Consider the following 21,727-nt stretch of genomic DNA (forward strand, 5'->3'; position numbering starts at 1 on the left):
GGCGTTCGCACCATTGTGCTGCCTCTAGGGTGTCCKTTAGAAGAACATCTGCTTCCTTGAAGAAAAAGGAAGAATAAATATTMAGAGTAGTGCCTCATTGGGMGATCAAGTCAAATTACACCCCACTTTCACAATACCACCATGCAAACAAAAGCCACTATTCCTAAAGGGGGTTTCAGTGATATCTATAACTACTCAACAAGTCATCACAACTATTATATCTTGCCATGCATCAAGCCTTCAGCATTACACACAGTAGACTACATACCCAGTTCACAGCTCCCAGTTCGCTGTGCATTTTGTTTTCAGTATCGTCTAGAAAGAAAACAGATTGTGGTCATTAAGTAATGTAAGGGAACCTCTAGGGATGTACAAGAATGAAACTTAGAGTAACGTTACCAAAGAGGAGGAGGCGATTCAAGAGGGGTAACTTGGCCCAAAATCTGTCTCCACCAGCAGGTGGCGTTTTTTGCCCACCAGGCGAGGAGTTATGCGTGGAGGTCAATGAGAGTGTCAAATTTGGCCAACATCAAAAAATGATGGCTTCTTTGCTCCATTAGGCTTATTTGATCGAATATAAGTTTCGTGATGGTTAGGTTGTTTCGAATGTGCTGATYTAAGCATACACACATGGCATACCGGCAACTTTGAAAAAAACMATTTAATATTCGAGTTGTGCCTGTTTGTCACACGATATCTGGCTAGAATGGCCCCACGTGATCTCGCCTCTTCTCGCTAAGGAAAGCAAATCCTAATCCAACTGTTAGACCTGACCATCTCGTCATTATATACATTTCTCTGGCGTAACTTTAGTATGACATGGTTGGTTGGTCTGGTCAATATTCGTCAAAGGTAAGTGTAATATGGAGCGATTGGTGAATCTTCAGGTAAATMTATTATTGGGAAACCCTGAATATCCAGTGACATTGTTTGTATTTGTACCTGCTGTGTTCGACTGCAGCCTAAATATGTATCTTAATTTTTGATATTGGATGTATCCAATTTATAGCGATGGTTTACGACTCTGGGTCTGTGTTTGAAACTTGACTGGCTTGGAAACTGATCATAGAAGCGTTTTACATTGCCAATTAGCGCTTGAAACACAATTCGCAATGAAAACCTTGCGATTTTAAGATCGCTGGTATTCAATTTCCCTTTAGGCAAAAACGATGCAAATAACTTAAGACAGTGCTCATAGGAAAATGTGATTTCCTGATGAAATGTAAAATTAAGACTGCTTCGAATGTGGCATAAAGTAGTCTATTCCATTTAGAAGTAAACAATTATATTCCGTTCGATAGAAGAAAAAAAAAGAAACCGCAAACGTTATGAAATCTGTTCAAAAAATCTAGCCTAGGCCTACTCAAAAACAAATGAATTCGCCTGTGACCCACCCAAAACAACATAAGGCATATAGATGCAAGCTTTATTGCTCGTATATCTCACTGTCTTTACATCAAAGATAAAAACAACATCTAAAGTGTCTAGGAGGCCCAAATTGATGTGGTTCCTGTCATGTAAAAATTACTTTTCAGAAGTTTGGTTTACATCCGGGACTTTCTGTGTTGTAGCTTAAGATAAAATAATGGCTTTATTATCCCCGTGGGYACATRTGGGTTGCGGCACMGAGCATACATAAAAACACAARCAAGCATAGACAAGGACATATACTGACACGAATAGATAGAAAAGGTGCAATTAATGAGAGACCAATGATTCATCTGTACACTTTATACACTGTACACGTAGTCAACTATAATGTCACCTGTAGGCCAGCCCGCCTTATTGCCACGAGACAAAGGATTGCCTGTCTTTATTTGTGATTCCTTTTGTACACTATAACGTCGCCCAGAGGGGCGGAGTAGGTTATGAGTGGGGTAGGGTTACATTCACAGAATAATACGATTATTGTGAATAGTAAGATTAATATAATAGTTCGATTTAGTCGTTTACATCCTTTGCAAGAATAACGATTTCACTAATAATCKTGTTTACATGGACACATCTGAAATCAGGCTACCTGATGGGACTTTGATAAATGCAGAAAATCGCCATTAAAAACAAACGTTCTACCACAGCGACCATGTTATTTTGGGATTTAAAGTGTATATGTGAAAACGTTTTCTAACAGGCATACTTTAATTTTTTCGAACTCACTTCACTCGCGCAATAGAAAGAAGGAAATTTACCAGCAACCGAAAAWATGCCTATTCGACACCTCCAAACACTCATGTCCCAAGGATCCCAGATAGCACTAACCTTACTGCAATACACACAAAACAGCTGAATACATTGAAGGTGCCAAGACGAGGTATTTTTTCAGTTGCATGTATCTTTTTTTGCTGACTTTTTTTGGAAGTACATACTGGCCGTGACCGCAGTAAATGACAATAGTTGATAATCGAAACCATATTTACTAGCGGGGTGGGGGTAGTGCAGTGTCATGCTAGCTGTTCCCATTGAGCCAATGACTATCCACTTAAAAGCGTGTCCATTTTAAAGCGCTTCTCGGCAGAAATATATATATACTGTATACAGTATATACATATATATACAGTGCCTAGTGAAAGTGTAAGAAATTGTATTAGATATTGGTAACTTGTTTTAACAACTTCTCAACATNGGGGGGGGGGGTTTAAGTCTTTAAACATTGGTTTAAGACTATACCACTCATCATATGACACCTCCTACCTGTAGTCTGTTTTGTTTTTGCCACCTTTTTCGATGTTTCAACCTCCCTTCTTCAGACCTTAGTGAGTGAATGACATACATTACATACATTCAATATGAAAATATATTCAGGTAAGTCTGACTATAGTGATTTTAAGGATGCAAATGAAACGTTTTTATAACGTTCAAGACTTACGGCAAGAGGAACTAGGCACCACCATCGCCTAATTTGCTGCATGTTTTCCTTTGAAAATGAAAATCACACAATTGGATGGGTATCCCAAAAAACCTAGGATGCTGATGGTATGTCAGGTGCTTCAGGTGCTGCTCTGTTGATTATTGTTGCCGTGCAATAGCAACAACGAAAGTGTCACATTTCTACAACTGAAGCCACACTTTATGATTGTGAACTCTGAAAGAGAGGAATAACAGTGAGGTAACAAGCTATCAAATGTAATTAAATACACTGATGTAACTGAAAAGATAGGTCAAATATTTAAAAAACGTGCATGTCAAATATATTCAATAAAGAAAGAAATAGTACCTCTGTGCCTCACTGAAGCATGACCTTCGATGTGGTTGTTGGCCTTTGGTGTGGTTGTTGACCATACATTGTTCAGCCTTATATATGCAGAAGGGACAGTGATGAAGTTGACTGCTGCTGCATTGTTTCATTTTAGGAATCTCGACCTCCAGTAACACACTAACGTGTCTCTATACATCAAAGAAAAATAAGCATAGACATAAAAAGGCATGAAGGCATAGACATAGAATGTTATAAAATAAGCAATAGGCATTCCATTTCATTATTGTATACACTATGTGTAGGCTGTGTAGACTCGCTATGTGTATCTTAGGGAATGACCGTCGGCATCAACGATACACATTTAGAGCCAGCCAAACACAACAAGGCATACATTAAAGAAACACAGAAAATCGATGATCAAATCGATGACATAACTGTACATGTAAACCTAGGCTTACCGCTCAAGTAGGCAAATTTGTCCAAATAAGATTCCCTCATTGTAAGCAATTGCCTAGCTCACGTGCAAAAGGGTGCTATTGCTAAAGTGAATTAACTAGCTCACGTGAAAATGGGTGCTATTGCTAACATTAATTAACTAGCTCATGTGAAAATGGGTGCTAATTAACACTATGCTAACATCAGTGTGGTATTTGGTTATATAAAAATATACCACTGCACTGGTATAACATGAATATTACAAAGTACATTATGCATAATGACAGTCTCACTTACTTCCATGGTTTATATTTTTATCCATGTAGGTTAGGTTCGATTAAGATTCACTTTCGTTGACGTTGATACTTTCAATGTGAACCGCAACTTAGGTGACCTTGTAGGAGACTGGAAGGGTTCGGGTTAAACGCATTTGACTCCACCCACATTGAGCCCGCCTGAACTGCACACTGCAGTCAGGGGATTCTTGCTCGTAGGCCTCACCCCCTTCCATAGACATACCTGGTAATTATGACCACTTCCGGAGGACATCCTCCAACCAATCAAAAGCTTTTGCAGTATGAACTGACATGTTACGCATCCAATCACAGAATTAGGATCAGAGAACGAACCTAGTGAGTTGTATTGTGATTGTGCCACAGAGCATTATGGGGGTTATATGTGTTGAGAGGCTTGGTGACATTGTAGGATAGAGGTTATGAGTAAAGAGTGATAGTTGAGCATTTTTGGGAAATTATTCAATTCCAATTATAATTTTTTTCAAATTGCAGGAGACAAGAGGAGGTGTATTATAAATTGTTCTCTTGGTTTTAGAACTTTATTTTTGTATGCAATTAGTGCCATTTATTTAAAATTGCCTTGCTAACTTCAGTAGCTAGCTAGCTAAGTTAGCAGCACGAGTGTGCAGTTTTCTCCGCCAGAATGGTAGAAGGGCCAACGCTGCCGAAAATGTTGTGGACGTTTGGTTGAAGAACCGCTTTCATTCTCTGGGGTACAGGAAAAGGTGCAAATTAAAAGCGACGGTCGACCTCTGCCTGAGATGAGTTTCATGATCATTAGAAAACCCTTCTGCAATTATATTATCACAGCTGAAAACTGTTGTCCTGATTAAAGAAGCAATAAAACTGGCCTTCTTTAGACTAGTTGAGTATCTGGAGCATCAGCATTTATGGGTTCGATTACAGGCTCAAAATGGCCAGAAACAAAGGACTTTCTTCGGAAACTCTTCAGTCTATTCTTGTTCTGAGAAATGAAGGCAATTCCATGTGAGAAATTGCCAAGAAACTGAAGATCTCGTACAAGCTGTGTGCTACTCCCTTCACAGAACAGCGCAAACTGTCTCTAACAGAAATAGAAGAGGAGGGTGGGGAAGGCCCCAGTGAACAACTCGCAGGCAAAGAGGACAGTAATTTGTGTCTAGTTTGAGAAACCGACACTCACAAGTCTCAACTGGCAGCTTCATTAATAGTACCCCGAAAACACCTCTCAAGTCAACAGTGAAGAGGCGACTCCGGGATGCTGGCAGAGTTCTAGGCAGGTTGCAAAGAAAAAGCAATATCTCAGACTGGCATACATTTTGGGCAGCAGGCATGTCGGTATTGCCTCTCTCTTTCGTGGAAAAGCATGAGGAATGAAACTTAGAAGTAACGTTACAAAGAGGAGGAGGCGTTCAAGAGAGTAACTTGCCCAAATTCTGTCTCCACCAGCAGATGGCGTTTTTTTCCCACCAGGCGAGGAGTATGCGTGGAGGTATGAGAGTGTAGAATTGGCCAACATCAAAAAATGATGGCTTTGCTCCATTAGGCTTATTTGATCGAATATAAGTTTCGTGATGGTTAGGTTGTTTCGAATGTGCTTGATATAAGCATAACACACATGGCATACGGCAACTTTGAAAAAAACGATTTAATATTCGAGTTGTGCCTGTTTGTCACGCGATATCTGGCTGGAATGGCCCCATGTGATCTCGCCTCCTCTCGCTAAGGAAAGCAAATCCTAATCCAACTGTTAGACTGACATCTCGTCATTATATACATTTCTCTGGCGTAACTTTAGTTTGAAATGGGTCTGTTGGTTGGTTGGTCAATATTCGTCAAAGGTAAGTGTATATGGAGCGATTGGTGAATCTTAGGTAAATTTATTATTGGGAAACCCTGAATATCCAGTGGACATTGTTTATGTATTGTACCTGCTGTGTTCGACTGAGCCTAATATGTATCTTAATTTTTGATATTGGATGTATCCAATTTATAGCGATGGTTTACGACTCTGGGTCTGTGTTTGAAACTTGACTGGCTTGGAAATGATCATAGAAGCGTTTTACATTGCATTAGCGCTTGAACACAATTCGCAATGAAAACTTGCGATTTTAAGATCGCTGGTATTCAATTTCCTTTAGGCAAAAACGATGCAAATAACTTAAGACAGTGCTCATAGGAAAATGTGATTTCCTGATGAAGTGTAAAATTAAGACTGCTTCGAATGTGGCATAAAGTAGTCTATTCCATTTAGAAGTAAAACAATTATATTCCATTTGATAGAAAAAAAAAGAACCGCGAAACGTTATGAAATCTGTTCAAAATCTAGCTAGGCCTACTCAAAACAAATGAATTCGCCTGTGACCACCCACAAACAAACATAAGGCATATAGATGCAAGCTTTATTGCTGTAATCCACTGTCTTACATCAAAGATAAAACAACATCTAACAAGTGTCTAGGAGGCCCAAATTGATGTGGTTCCTGTCATGTAAAAATTACTTTTCAGAAGTTTGGTTTACATCCGGGACTTTCTGTGTTGTATCTTAAGATAAAATAATGGTTTATTATCCCCGTGGAACATTTGGGTTGCGGCACTGACATACATAAAAACACAATCAAGCATAGACAAGGACATTACTGACACGAATAGATAGAAAAGGTGCAATTAAGAGAGACCAATGATTCATCTGTACATTATACACTGTACAACGAGTCAAGTAATAATGTCACCTGTAGGCCAGCCGCCTTATTGCCCACGAGCAAAGGATTGTCCTGTCTTTATTTGTGATTCCTTTTGTACATATAACGTCGCCAGAGGGGAGGGAGTAGGTTATGAGTAGGCTAGGGTAATTCACAGAAATATACGATTATTGTGAATAGTAAGATTATAATAATAGTTCGATTTAGTCGTTTACATCCTTTGCAAGATAACGATTTCACTAATAATACATGTTTACATGGACATCTGAAATCAGGCTACCTGATGGGACTTTGATAAAATGCAGAAAATCGATTAAAAACACAGTTCTACCACAGCGACATGTATTATTTTGGGATTTAAAGTGTATATGTGAAACGTTTTCTAACAGGCATACTTTAATTTTTTCGAACTCATTACTCGGCATAGAAAGAAGGAATTTACCAGCACCGAAATATGCCTATTCGACACCTCCAAAACATCATGTTCCCAAGGATCCCAGATAGCACTAACCTTACTGAATACTCAACAAAACAGCTGAATACATTGAAGGTGCCAAGACGAGGTATTTTTTAGTTGCATGTATCTTTTTTTGCTGACTTTTTTTGGAAGTAATACTGGCCGTGACCGCAGTAAATGACAATAGGTTGATAATCGAAACCATATTTACTAGCGGGGGTGGGAGTGCAGTGTCATGCTAGTGTTTCCCATTGAAGCCAATGATATCCCATTAAAAGCGTGTCCATTTAAGCGCTTCTCGGCAGAAATATATATATATACAGTATATACATTATATATTATAACAGTGCCTAGTGAAAGTCTACACAAACCTTGCACAGCTTCACATTATGCTGCCTTAAAATAAATGGATTACAACTACACATTTTCAAAGTGAAAAAAAACATTAGAACTTTTGAATTATTGTTAAAAAAATTAAAATGAAGATGTTGTTTATTGGCTTATGTCTTCAACCCCAGATTAACTTGAGTAACCTTTGGCATCCATTACAGCTGTAGAAACATTTTGAATAAAGATTCTAACAATTTGCACAACTCTTACGACACATACAGTACAGTCAAAAGTTTGGACACACCTACTGATTCAAGGGTTTTTCTTTATTTTTACTATTTTTATACATTGTAAATAATAGTGAAGACATCAAAACTATAAAATAACACACTGCAATATGTAGTAACTAAAGTGTTAAACATATTTATATTCTTCAAAGTATCCACCATTTGCCTTGGATGACGCTTTGCACATGCTTGGCATTCTCTTAACAGCTTCACCTGGAATGCTTTCCATTATCTTGAAGAGTTCCCAGTGCTGAGCATTGTTTGGTGCTTTTCCTTCACTCTGCGATCAAACTGATCCAAACCATCTCAATTGTGTTGGGTTGGGTGATTGTGGAGGCAGGTCATTGGTGCAGCACTCCATCACTCTCTTTCTTGGTCAAATAGCCCTTACACAGCTGGAGGTGTGTTGGGTCATTGTCCTGTTGAAAACAAATGATAGTCTGACTAAGCGCAAACCAGATTGGATGGCATATCGCTGCAGAATGCTGTGTAGCGATGCTGGTTAAGTGTGCCTTGAATTCTAAATAAATCACAGGACAGTGTCACCAGCAAAGCACCCCCACACCATCAACCTCCTCCTCCATGCTTCACGGTGGGACACACATGCAGAGATCATCTGTTCACTACTCTGCTTTCACAAAGACACGGTGGTTGGAACCAAACATCTCACATTTGGACTCTTCAGACAAAGACAGATTTCCCGGTCTATGTCCATTGCTCGTGTTTCTTGGCCCAAGCAAGTCTCTCCTTCTATTGGTGTCCTTTAGTAGTGGTTTATTTGCAGCCATTTGACCATGGGCCTGATTCACACAGTCTCCTCTGAACATTTATGTTAAGATGTATCTGTTACTTGAACTCTGTGAAGCATTTATTTGGGCTACAATTTCTGAGGCAGGTAATTCTAAGGAACTTATCCTCTGCAGCAGAGGTAACTCTGGGTCTTCCTTTCCTGTGGTGGTCCTCATGAGAGCCAGTTTCATCATAGCTCTTGATGGTTTTTGGCAACTACACTTGAAGAAACTTTCAAAGTTCTTGACATTTCCAAATTGACTGACCTTCATGTTTAAAAGTAATGATGGACTGCAGTTTCTCTTTGCTCATTTGAGCTGTTCTTGCCATAACATGGATTGATCTTTACCAAATTTATACACCCCTACCTTGTCACACACAACTGATTGGCTAAAATGCATTAAGAACGAAAGCAATTCCACAAATTCTTTTAACAAGGCACTGTTAATTAAAATGCATTCCAGGTGACAACATCATGAAGCTGGTTGAGAGAATGCCAAGAGTGTGGAAAGCTGTCATCAAGGCAAAGGGTGGCATCAGATGACCTGGTCTCTACAATCCCCGACTCAACCAAATTGAGATGGTTTGGGATGAGTCGACCGCAGAGTGAAGGATAAGCAGCCAACAAGTGTCAGATAATGTGGGAACTCCTTCAAGACTGTTGGAAAAGCATTCCAGGTGAAGCTGGTTTTGAGGCAAGAGTGTGCAAAGCTGTCATCAAGGCAAAGGGTGGCTACTTTGAAGATTCTCAAATATAAAATATATTTAGATTTGTTTAACACTGTTTTTGTTACTACATGATTCCATATGTTATTTCATAGTTTTTATGTCTTCACTTTTCTACAATGTAGAAAATAGTAAAAATAAGAAAAACCCTTGAATGAGCAGGTGTGTCAAACTTTTGACTGGTACTGTATATATACTTTTTGTCAAATTGCTCAAATCAATACATTTGATAAATAAGTTATAAATAAAAACATTTKTAAAAAATATTCAAACCATGTCTCTGATTTTCAAGCAGATTTAAATCAGGGCTGAGACTGGACCTTTTCAGGAACACTTACCACCTATTGGAAAGCCATTCTGGTGTGTCTTTGGCATAAAATTGTGTGTTTCCCACAAAAAAATACAACTCTATCCCAGGGTTAKGTTTTTATACTGAACAAAATATAAAAGCAACATGTAAAGTGTTGGTCCCATGTTTCATGAGCTGAAATAAAACAACCCAGAAATGTTCCATATGCACAAAAAGCTTATTTCTCTCAAATGTTGTGCTCAAATTTGTTTACATCCCTGTTAGTGAGCATTTCTCCTTTGCCAAGAGAATCCATCCACGTGACAGGTGTGGCATATCAAGAAGCWAATTAAACAGAATTATGATTACACAKATTTCTGCAGGCCCACCCACCAACGAATTTGTTGTAAAGCTACTGATCTACATCAGCTGCCCGGTAACATAATTTGCGTTTGCTTTGTTGTCTTCAACCTTCAGGTTTGGAATCTATTCAGTAATTCCAGGCAGAGAGAAGAAAAGTGAATGATGCCAATGTCTGGAGAATTGTCCCTGGTCCTGACCTTGGGCGTGATGGTGGGGATGGCGATCCTGCTGMTTTTTCTGGTAAGAAGAGGCAGAGAGCAAACAGGAGAGAAAGGTAGACAAAGGAGAACAGGATGAAGTTAGAGTGCATATAGAAAGTCTACACCCCCTTTMGATTTCTTCACATTTGAACGTTACAAAGTAGGATTAAAATGGATCTACACAAAATGCTCTGTCAAAGTGGAAGAAATTAAAATGTTAAAATTATGAACCAAAAATAAAACACTGATAAACCTTGATTAGATAGTATACTGTACCTTAATTTAGGTAACAGTTCACCCCCCTGAGTCAATACATGTTAAAAACATCTTTGGCAGCGATTACAGCTGTGAGTTTTCTTGGGTAAGTCTCATAAGAGCATTGCATTGTGCAATATTTGCCCATTATTCTTTTTTAAATTCTTCAAGCTCTGTCATGGTGTTGGGGAACARGGCTAGACAAGATTTTCAAGCAGATTTGTCAAAACTGTAACTTGACCATTCAGGAACATTCACTGACTACTTTATAAGCAACTCCAGTGTAGATCTGTCTGCTGAAAGGTGAATTKRTCTTCCAGTGTCTGGTGGAAAGCAGACTGAAGCAGGTTTTCCTGTAGGATTTTGCATATACTTTGCTCAATCCCGTTTCTTTTCATCCTGAAAAACACGCAGTCTTTGCCGATGTCAAGCATACCAGTGCCATGATGCAGCCACCACCATGTTTGAAAATAAGGAGGCCGTTACTTTGTGATGTGTTGTGTTGGATTTGCCTCAAACATAACGCTTTGCATTTAGGCCAAAAAGTGTATTCCTTTGCCATGTTTTTTTTTTCAGTATTACTTTAGTGCCTTGTTGCATACATATGCATGTTATGGAATATTTATATTTTGTATATTTTTATTCTTCTTTTCACTCCTTCATTTAGGTCATTATTGTGGAGTCACTACAATGTTGTTGATCCATCATGTTGATCCACTGAATAGAACAATGTAGCAGTTTTAAAATCACGAATGGCCTCTTGTTGACATCCCTAAGCAGTTTCCTTCCTTTCCTGCTGCTCAGTTCAGAAGGACGACTGCATCTTTTATGTGTCTGGGTGGTTTAATACATCATCCACAGCATAATTATTAACTTGACCATGCTTAAATATATATTAAATGCCTGATTTTTTATTGTCAGTAGCGGTGTGTGGTTAAAATGGCCGGGGAATGCCTCCCGAGTGGCGCAGCAGTCTAAGGCACTGCATCGCAGTGCTTGAGATGTCACTACAGACCCGGGTTCAATCCCAGGCTGTGTCACAGCCGGCCATGCCCGGGAGACCCATGAGGTGGCGCACAATTGGCCCAACGTTGTCCGGGTTAGGGGAGGGTTTGYCTGGCCCGGGATTTCCTTGTCCCATCATGCTCTAGTGACTCCTTGTGGCMGGCCGGGCGCCTGCAAGCTGACCACGGTTGCCAGCTGGACGGTGTCACCTCTGCTACCACCATGCTTCGCCTTAGGGATGGTGCCAGGTTTCCTCCAGACGTGACGCTTGGCATTCAGGCCAAAGAGTTCAATCTTGGTTTCATCAGACCAGATAATKTTGTTTCTCATGGTCTGAGAGTCCTTTAGGTGCCTTTTGGAAAACTCCAAGCGGGCTGTCATGTACCTTTTTTACTGAGGAGTGGCTTCCTGATTGGCCTGATTAGTGGAGTGCTGCAGAGATGGTTGTCCTTCTGGAAGGTTCTCCTATCTCCACAGAGGAACTCTGTAGCTCTGTCACAGTGACCATCGGGTTATTGGGCACCTCCCTGACCAAGGCCCTTCTCCTCCGATTGCTCAGTTTGGCCAGGCGGCCAGCTCTAGGAAGAGTCTTGGTGGTTCCAAACTGATGAACTGTGTTCTTGGGGACCTTCAATGATGCAGACATTTTTTGGTACCCTTCCCCAGATCTGTGCTTCAACACAATCCAGTCTCGGAGCTCTACGGACAATTCCTTCAACCTCATGGCCTGGTTTTTGCTCTGACATGCACTGTCAACTGTGGGACCTTGTATAGACAAGTGTGTGCCTTTTCTAAATCAATTGAATTGACCGTAGGTGGACTCCAATCAAGTTGTAGAAACATCTCAAGGATGATCAGTCGAGTCTCATAGCAAAGGGTCTGAATACTTATGTAAATTAGGTATTTCAGTTTTTTATTTMTAATATATTTGCAKAAKAAAWTKTACAAATCTGTTTTCGCTTRGTCGTTATGGGGTATTGTGTGTAGATGTATTTCATCCATTTTATAATAAGACTGTAATGTAAAAAAACAATGTGGYAAAATGGAAGGGATCTGAATACTTTCCAATGCTTTGGCAATAATGGCAACCACCAACAAACTCTGCCAATAGTGCACCTATTGCATTTATTTAGARGTGATCAGTTTATCCGGCTCCGCAGCAGACGGACAACACAAAACCAAAGGGACACAAAAAAAGCTGTTGTCTCTAAAACCTGATACTTTGGCAGTGACGGCAGTAGCCTCGTTCCGTCATGAGGAAATCCCTTTTTTTATCCCCCGCTTCCGCCAAACAGAAGCTGCCGGCTAGCTCGGCAATCGATATGTTGCAGGTGCGCCTCATTTAGCTACTTCTTCTTCTTTGGTTTCATGGCGTTCGCACATTTTGCTTGTGTATGCCGCCACCTGCTGTGCGGTAGTGTGTGGAAGATCAGAAGTTCACTCAGGCCCCCCTTCCAGCATTGGGGAACATCCCAACAACAACCCCCTGCCGACCCCTCGCTCCCCCCACAGTTTGGGAACCACTGTGGTATACAAGATATACAAAAATCAAAAGGAATGGGGAAAGGAAAAAACATTGTACCACTAACCCTACACATATATATACCACTATTTCAAAAATCTATATTAATGAAAACACCCCCCCATTCCACTACTTTGACCCTAACTGATCCTACATTATTTTGTCCCATGCCCTGCTGCACACTTCTCACATCTTGGAATCTCCCTCCTACAAGCTGCTGCAACATGACCATAATTTTGGCATCTGAAACACCTTAATGGGTTCGGAATAAAATCTCTCAAGGGATAACTGACATATCCTAACATGACTTTGTCAGGTAAAGACTCTGCTTCAAAACTCAAAAGGACAGACAGTGTATTCTTAGTTTCACCACACTCGCAACCGGGCTGGCGTCACATACATTGGGAATCTTCCATTTCAATTCCTCCTCCTCAACACTTAACGCCACCCCAGTAATCACTCCTTTCAAAGGCATTCTGCTCCGGAGAGAAAATTAAGTCGCAGGTGTTGTTCCGAGGCGCGTGACGCGAAGTACCAAATTTCTTTTCTACACAGCCTGAGACTACATATGGGACAGCCAAAAGGCAGGGATCGACTTTCTCCAAAAATGTCACTCCCACTGGTCCAGAATCATCCTTTGCATGACCGTCGGGACGAGGCTCGGACTCAGAGGTCTRCATCGTCACTCTCGTCAGGTTCAATTTATGAGACATTAGAGACAGCAYAGTACGGTTTGTGCTTGGCGCCATTATTCCTCAATACACATCTTCCCTCTTCACTCGGCTCTTCTCCTTCTTCCTCGCTGTCCATTACCACYTCTATCCGTTCACAACGCTCATGCCACACCTTCATCCACGGTATTGCTTGCAGAACGCACACTGATGGCCCTTCTCCAATACCCAACTTCTGTTCTTTAGCCCAATTTATTAGTCTGGCTATCTCTGGCCTCTCGCTGCTCGCAAAATGTGGGCTACTCTGCCTCCTTCATTAGCTATACTTCCCTGTGTCTCCTGTCATCCTATGAAAAGACCATGGCTAGAAGGGATCCAGCTTTTGTCAAATTAACATCAGATTTGACTTTTCGTAGCAGGATAGGAGAATTTACATAGCAGGTAAGAATAATTAACATAGCAGGTTAGGAGAATTAGGTTAAGATTAGGGTTAGCGAAAATGCAATTTTTAAAAACTTTTGACGTTAATTTGGCAAAAGCTGGATCCGTTCTAGCCATGATCCTATGACACATATCTGTGCAATGTTCAAATCAAATTTTATTTGTCACATACACATGGTGAGCAGATGTTAATGCGAGTGTAGCGAAGTGCTTGTGCTTCTAGTTCCGACCATGCAGTAATATCTAACAAGTAATCTAACCTAACAATTTCACAACAACTACCTTATACACACAAGTGTAAAGGAATGAATAAGAATATGTACATAAAAATATATGAATGAGCGATGGCCGAACGGCATAGGCAAGATGCAGTAGATGGTATAGAGTACAGTATATACATATGAGATGAGTAATGTAGGGTATGTAAACATTATATAAAGTGCCATTGTTTAATCCATTTTATCATTATTAAAGTGGCTAGAGATGAGTCAGTATGTTGGCAGCAGCCACTCAATGTTAGTGATGGCTGTTTAACAGTCTGATAGCCTTGAGATAGAAGCTGTTTTTCAGTCTCTCGGTCCCCGCTTTGATGCACCTGTACTGACCTCGCCTTCTGGATGATAGCGGGTCGAACAGGCAGTGGCTCGGGTGGTTGTTGTCCTTGATGATCTTTTTGGCCTTCCTGTGACATCGGGTGGTGTAGGTGTCCTGGAGGGCAAGTAGTTTGCCCCCGGTGATGCGTTGTGTAGACCGCACTACCCTCTGGAGAGCCTTATGGTTGTGGGCGGAGCAGTTGCCGTACCAGGCGGTGACACAGCCCGACAGGATGCTCTCGATTGTGCATCTGAAAAAGTTTGAGTGTTTTTGGTGACAAACCGAATTTCTTCAGCCTCCTGAGGTTGAAGWGGCGCTGCTGCGCCTTCGTCAACACGCTGTCTCTGTGGGTGGACCAWTTCAGTTTGTCCGTGATGTGTACGCCGAGGAACTTAAAACTTTCCACCTTCTCCACTACTGTCCCGTCGATGTGGATAGGGGGCTGCTCCCTCTGCTGTTTCCTGAAGTCCACGATCATCTCCTTTGTTTTGTTGACATTGAGTGTGAGGTTATTTTCCTGACACCACACTCCGAGGGCCCTCACCCCCTCCCTGTAGGCCATCTCGTCGTTGTTGGTAATCAAGCCTACCACTGTAGTGTCGTCTGCAAACTTGATGGTTGAGTTGGAGGCGTGCATGGCCACGCAGTATTGGGTGAACAGGGAGTACAGGAGAGGGCTGAGAACGCACTCTTGGAGGGAATAATTACCTTATTACTGTAGGGGATTCCTCTGAAAAGTTATTGTGGTCAACAGACAGGGAAAAATTACTATACCAAAAACAATAGTGTTTCAAACACACCTACAGTGCTTGGACTCGTAATGGCACTCGCCAGTTTTAGTTTAATTTCCTTATTCTGTAAATAATCTGTGCAAGGGGCCTCGCGAGTGGCGTTGCGCAGTGTTGCGGCATCACTACAGGCTGGGGTTCGATCCCAGTCCCATAGGGCGGCGCACAATTGGCCCAGCATCGTCCGGTTTAGAGGAGGGTTTGGCCGGGGGGGCTTTACTTGGCTCATCGTGCTCTAGCAGCTCCTTGTGGCGGGCCGGGCGCCTGCAGGCTGACCTCGGCCATCAGTTGAACTGTGTTTCCTCTGACACATTGGTTCAGCTGGCTTCTGGGTAAAGCAGGTGGGTGTTAAGAAGTGCGGCTTGGCGGGTCATGTTTTAGAGGACGCATGACTCGACCTTCGACCTCCGAGCCCGTTGGGGAGTTGCAGCAATGAGACAAGTAGTAATCCCGAAACTGGGGAGAAAAAAGACACAATTTTGAAAATGTATTTTTATGTGCAAGACCATGCCATGTTTTGGCATGTTTTATTTGTTTATATTTAGMGAGGAAGCAGCCTTGAGATTTTGAATTTAAACCCAGATTAAACATATTTCCACTGAAACTATGATTTCAGAATCTTGAAGTTGATATTTCACTACATGGGCCTTTAATAATGAGGTTGGTATACTGATGGAACCTACAGAGGACAGGTTACATTTGTAAGGTATGTTAGGTGACTCAAATTGCAGTCTGATCTGCTGATAATCTGGTTTTGTCTTTCTTGTCTCCCTTCACAGTTTAGGCAGACTGGCTCTGCGGACCGCTGGGAGATTAACCGCAGCGCTATAAAACTGGGGAAGAAGCTGGGCGAAGGTTACTTTGGAGTGGTCTATCAAGGCCTCTATAACAACATTCCAGTTGCAGTGAAGACCTTTAGACGTGGTAAACACCTGGGACAAGTTTTTCCAAAAATCTGCATAAGACTGATCTGGATTCTGMAATTGTCCTCTATTTGTCAATCCAGGATCAGATCAATCAGATTTTTTTGCCAGATTTTCATAAAAGGATGGGATAGGATCCTTCTGATCCAGATACCACAATATCATGTTGATACCACAATATCATCAATATAATGTACACTGTCATAGAGAAACAGAGATGAGTAAACTACATAAAAACACGACATTTAAAGACCCCTTCAGCTATTTTTGTACTTTTCTCATTGAAAAACAATATCCCAACTATAAATACAGTAATTTACACACACTTGAGGGTAAAGAAAATATATGTTTGGAGATAAATAGTGTTTTTTTTTAGACACAACTGCCAAATTCAAGGAGTTGGTCTGATGGGTCCACTGTTGTGTCATCGACATCCCTCCCTGCTTCCAGGAACAGAGGCATGCTAGAGGCGTCACTACAGACCCGAGTTTGATCCCGGGCTGTATCACAACCGGCCGGGATCGGGAGTCCCATAGGGCGACGCACAATTGGCCCTGCGTCWTCCGGGTTAGGGGAGGGTTTGGCCGGGGGGCCTTTACAATTAGGCCATCATTGTAAARAAGAATTTGCTCTTAACTGACTTGCCTAGTTAAATAAAAAAACAATTCTAAGATTTAATCCAATCTGATTGCCAAAATACGATTAGAAAAGTTGTAAAAAACTGAGCCCAGGTATCTGCTGCAGCTTTTGCTATCTGACTTGTGGACGGGTAAAGCTTGCATGTCAAAATATCAATCCCTTGTTTGTACAATTGTCATTTTGCTAATATTTATCAGTAATACTCTCTAATTCTACTGTACATTAAGGTGGCATGGCTATATTGCATTTTGTTTGTATTTGCAGACATGCAGCTGTACACAGATTTTGCCATCGCTTAGGCAACGTTAATTTGCTATCCGAGTGACGCAAACATTAGTCAATGTGGAGCCCCTGCATAATCCGGCCATGATTACCACAATTTTGAGATAGCTGGTTAGCCTAATGTAACACCTACAGCAGTGATTCCCAAACATTTTCACTCAGGCCTGTCACACCTGCTCCCCCTCTCCCTCTCTGGCGCTCGAGGGCYCCAGGCTGCCCTTTACGCACACCTGTCACCATCATAACGCTCATCAGCGCTCATTGGACTCACCTGGACWCCTTCCCTTTGTTGATTGCCCCGTCTATAACTGTCTGCTTCCCCGTTTGTTTCCTGTGTCTGCATTAATGTCGTTATGTGTTCACGTCCATACGCTGTCCTGTTCCATGTCCGTCGATATTAAATGTGCACTCCCTGTACCTGCTTCTCGTCTCGTCTCTACCAGCGTCGATCCTTACACAGGCCCCCCTCTTCATCGCTGGGGAACATCCCCCGCGTGCCATGTCTATTTCTATGGATACAAGCACTGTCCATGACGACAAAAAAKTGGTCACACCCCTCTTGTTGGCAGAGAGAAGGTTTAAAGCTTATTTGCTGCAAATCTATACATTTTGCCATAAGGTGGAGAAATGTCTTTGCCGTTTTAAAGCAAATTTCCTGCAATTCTACACATTTTGCCATGTCTTATGTGTGTTCATGTGATATCTGAGTGACTCAAACATTACGACAAAGTCAATGGGCTAAAAATGGTTAGCTGTCATGGGCTAGTTGATGTGGACATTTCTGACAAGTTATAAATGGCTCTCTAAGGTCTGCAATGACTGACAAGAGAAACTGCTGATGCACTACTAATTTCAAAAGTGCACTTTGTGTTTTCGACTATTACAACTTTCAAGAGTAAGTTGAAAGCCCGAGTTCCTTAAAAAAAAATCCATTAAGAAAAATTAACAACCTTCTTTTCCTCATTTCCTTTCATAGGCACCATGGACCCTCGGGACTTCCTGAAAGAGGCCCAGATCATGAAGACTATGGAGCATCCCAACCTCATCCGGCTCTTGGCTGTCTGCACTGAAGAACCCATCTACATCATCACTGAGCTAATGAAGAACGGAAGTCTGCTGGATTACCTGAGTAAGAGTACACTGTCGTATGAACCAGCCAAGCCCTGCAGTACACGCCCAGGAGTTTTTCCTAATTATATGACATATTATCCCATCAGAAAAATCTAAGGGCTGTAGTCTATAACTTTCTATCAAATTTCATTTGCTGAATACAACAGGTGTAAACCTTACTGTTAAATGCTTACTTACAAGTCCTTAACCAACAATGCAGTTCAAGGAATAGAGTTAAGAAAATATTTACTCAATAAAGTAAAACATTTAATAAAAAGTAACACAATAAAATAACGATGCTATATTTTATTTAACAAGGCAAGTCAGTTAAGAACAAATTCTTATTTACAATGACGGCCTACTCCGGCCAAACCCAGACGACGCTGGGCCAATTGTGCCTTAGTGCCTTAGAACTCTGCACCACTCGGGAGCCCAGGGGGTACCGGTACCGAGTCAATGTGCGGGGGTACAGGTTAGTCGAGGTAATTTGTACATGTAGGTAGGGGTAAAGTGACTATGCATAGATAATAAACAGCGAGTAGCAGCAGTGTAAAAACAAAGAACAAAGGGGGAGGGTCAATGTAAATAGTCCGGGTGGCCATTTGATTAATTGTTAAGCAGTGTTATGGTTTGGGGGTAGAAGCTGTTAAGGAGCCTTTTGGACATAGACTTGGCGCTCTGGTACCGCTTGCCACGCAGTAGCAGAGAGGACAGTCTATGACTTGGGCGACTGGAGTCTTTGACAATTTTATGGACCTTCCTCTGACACCGCCTGGTATAGAGGTCCTGGATGCTATGTTATAGTTATCAGGTCACATGGCCAGTAAAACTCCTGCCGTTACTTAAAACCTCTCAAATATGGTACACAAACTATAGGACATTTTCAACAAGTGTAGAACTTTTCAACCATTTTTGTGTACCAACAGTTATAATATGAGCTTTCATACTTCCACCGGTTCCTTTCCAAATTTGATTGTGAAAATTCTACCTACCCATCATGTCATTTTATCTCATCATTGTGCTTTCCTTCCCTGTTCCACAGAGGTCAGGGTTGGAAGGCTACGTTTATATGACCAGATTGAGATGGCAGCCCAAGTGGCTTCTGGGATGGCTTATCTGGAGATGAAGAATTACATCCACAGGGACCTGGCAGCCAGGAATGTGCTGGTCGGCGAGAACAACGTCTACAAGGTGGCTGACTTTGGCCTTGCCAGGGTCTTACAAGCCACACCAATGCTTTCCAATCAGACCAAAATGTATTATATATCTGTAGGGAAAGCGATATTCCCTTTGAGATGGACGGCTCCTGAGGCCATCGCCAACGAGAGGTTCACCATCAAGTGTGACGTGTGGTCCTTCGGAATCTTGCTGTATGAGATCATGACCTTTGGGGAGAATCCCTATCCAAGTAAGACTTTCATATTTACGATTTCAACTCCACATCTCTAGTTAAGAGTATACACTGAGTATACCAACCATTAGGAACACCTTCCTAATATTGAGTTTAACCTGTCTCCTCCCGTTCATCTATTGTAAAAACAATTTGTTGCTAAACCCGGAGAAATTACGGGCCATGTAAAACAAACTGTTGGTCACTAAATCTGTCTAGAAGGACCACGTAAAAATGGTTGGCTGGTATGCCCTCACCCATCCTCACCCGCTATGTACTTATAACGGATTGGTTTGGTTCTGCCCACTACAGTGCTGTCCGGTCAGAACATGATGTTGAGGCCCATACTGAACACTTTGTCACCACCACACTCACACAGCCACAGCTGTTTCCATTTGAAGATGTTATATGATCGTGGTAATCCGAATGACTTGGAATCTTATTTTTGTGGTTCTATAAGACAAAGAGATGAACGCATGTAAACAGTATTAGTTAAAGGTTATAACTATGCAATATACATATATGTACATGAACATGTCTATAAAGGGCTATAAACACAGCATCAATATGAACATAAACTTAAACATTCACCTCTTGGAGAGAGAGAGAGAGAAACCAATTACTTGGATTGACAAAGGGTCAATATTTATAGCACGCTCTCTCTCCAGCCTTGTGTGAGAATTTGCCAGGCTGAGACCTTATCAGATCTGCCCTGGCGCCACAGGTTGGTAAATTACTCTGTGCATGAGCAAGCTCCAAGAACTGTCTGGGATGACTCTAGAAGCTCACCCATGGCAGCGCAATAAAACCCCTTAATATGGGAAGCCATCCCAGAAGCCACTTGGGCTGCCATCTCAATCTGGTCATTTAGGCGTAGCCTTCTATGGAAAATGCTGTGGGAGCGTGTGCATCCGAAAGACTATGTTTACCAATACAACAATTAAAGCACTTCTGCAAAAGTACTTGTGCAACCAATGCAATAACACTTCTGGCAGTACGGAATACTACTACATACAGTAAACAAGAGGCAAAGCAGTATTGGCAACTCTAACATTAAAGAATAGGAACAGCCATAAAGTAGAACATGTCTGAAAGTTATCAAAGTAACGGTAAGTAATTAGTGGTAATTACCTATTATTACACTGCATGTAAAACCCCCAATAAACCCCCCATGCAACTTACATTTCGATACGCGCACAACATTCAGACATTCGTGGTACTGTCGACAATAAAGTTATCCGAAACATGCGTGTTCTCCCTCCGGACGACAATAAAACTCTGACCTGAGTGGGCGGGTGCAGTTTCTATCTACTCTTTTTCTGCTGCACTACATGCCCCAGGTTTGATTGTTTTACTGTCTGAGATCAGTTGCATTACACTATAACTAGTTCATCTTATTGTTTCAGACATGACCAACTCCCAGGTGAAACAGAGGGTTCCCAATGGGTACAGGATGCCTTGCCCTGTTGACCCCTACTGTTCCGAAGACATGTACAAGATCATGTTGGACTGCTGGAAGGAGAATAAAAATGACAGGCCCACTTTCAAGGCTCTGAAAATGAGGCTGAGGGACGTTAGCGGTTGAAGGTTTATGTAATCATTCTTGAGTATCGATTAAATAGCAGTAATTAAATGTTAGTCTTGTTTCTCAGCCCTGTCATCTCTTTTTGAGAGTCTGGAATGTTCCTTAGTGTTGTGTGTAACTCGAGACTATCTTAAATTGCTACCATGACCACATTGCTGATTTTATTGACTGCACTGTGAAGGGATAAAAGTTGATGTCATCTCTGCAGTCTTCAGACATGCTATATGCTTCCACATTAAAACTTTTCTTATGCCTTTACACCATTGTCTGATTTCATCTTTGATTCTACACTTACATAAGAATAAGAAAATTCCCAACACTAGTAGTATAGTATACTTACTAACTAGCTTAAACTCTGTAGCCTAGAATCTGGCCACACTGAATATCTCTCAATTTCACTATTACTTCACCTCAGTGTAGATTCCAGGTTATGCTTGAAAAAAAATGTCAAAGTAGTAAATAATGGCATCTGG

General features: G+C 41.4%; 1 protein-coding gene and 1 long non-coding RNA gene across 7 annotated transcripts; one reads left to right on the top strand and one right to left on the bottom strand.

The window, feature by feature from the left end:
- The first annotated feature begins 759 nt into the window (after positions 1-759).
- LOC111953267 (tyrosine-protein kinase SRK2) lies at positions 760-21,512 on the top strand. 6 transcript variants are annotated; one of them, XM_023972437.2, is made up of 6 exons: positions 763-852; positions 9,964-10,089; positions 16,105-16,249; positions 18,146-18,298; positions 19,322-19,687; positions 21,076-21,512. In XM_023972437.2, the coding sequence occupies exons 2-6, from the start codon at positions 10,009-10,011 to the stop codon at positions 21,252-21,254; spliced, it is 924 nt and encodes a 307-aa protein (XP_023828205.1). In that variant the 5' UTR covers positions 763-852; positions 9,964-10,008; the 3' UTR covers positions 21,255-21,512. The 6 variants fall into 6 exon arrangements, with proteins under 6 accessions (XP_070291649.1, XP_023828205.1, XP_023828229.1 ...); XM_023972461.2 differs by having other exon boundaries at positions 764-852; positions 9,990-10,089; XM_023972427.2 differs by lacking the exon at positions 763-852 and adding an exon at positions 5,647-5,747.
- Positions 2,666-4,020, bottom strand: LOC111953311 (uncharacterized). Its single transcript, XR_002875854.2, has 4 exons — positions 3,929-4,020; positions 3,215-3,384; positions 2,867-3,082; positions 2,666-2,749 (listed from the first exon to the last, which is right to left on the bottom strand). It is a non-coding gene; the product is annotated as an uncharacterized lncRNA (long non-coding RNA).
- Positions 21,513-21,727: the final 215 nt, after the last annotated feature.

Source organism: Salvelinus sp. IW2-2015, linkage group LG3, assembly GCF_002910315.2.
Source record: "Salvelinus sp. IW2-2015 linkage group LG3, ASM291031v2, whole genome shotgun sequence".
Lineage (NCBI taxonomy): Eukaryota > Metazoa > Chordata > Actinopteri > Salmoniformes > Salmonidae > Salvelinus > Salvelinus sp. IW2-2015.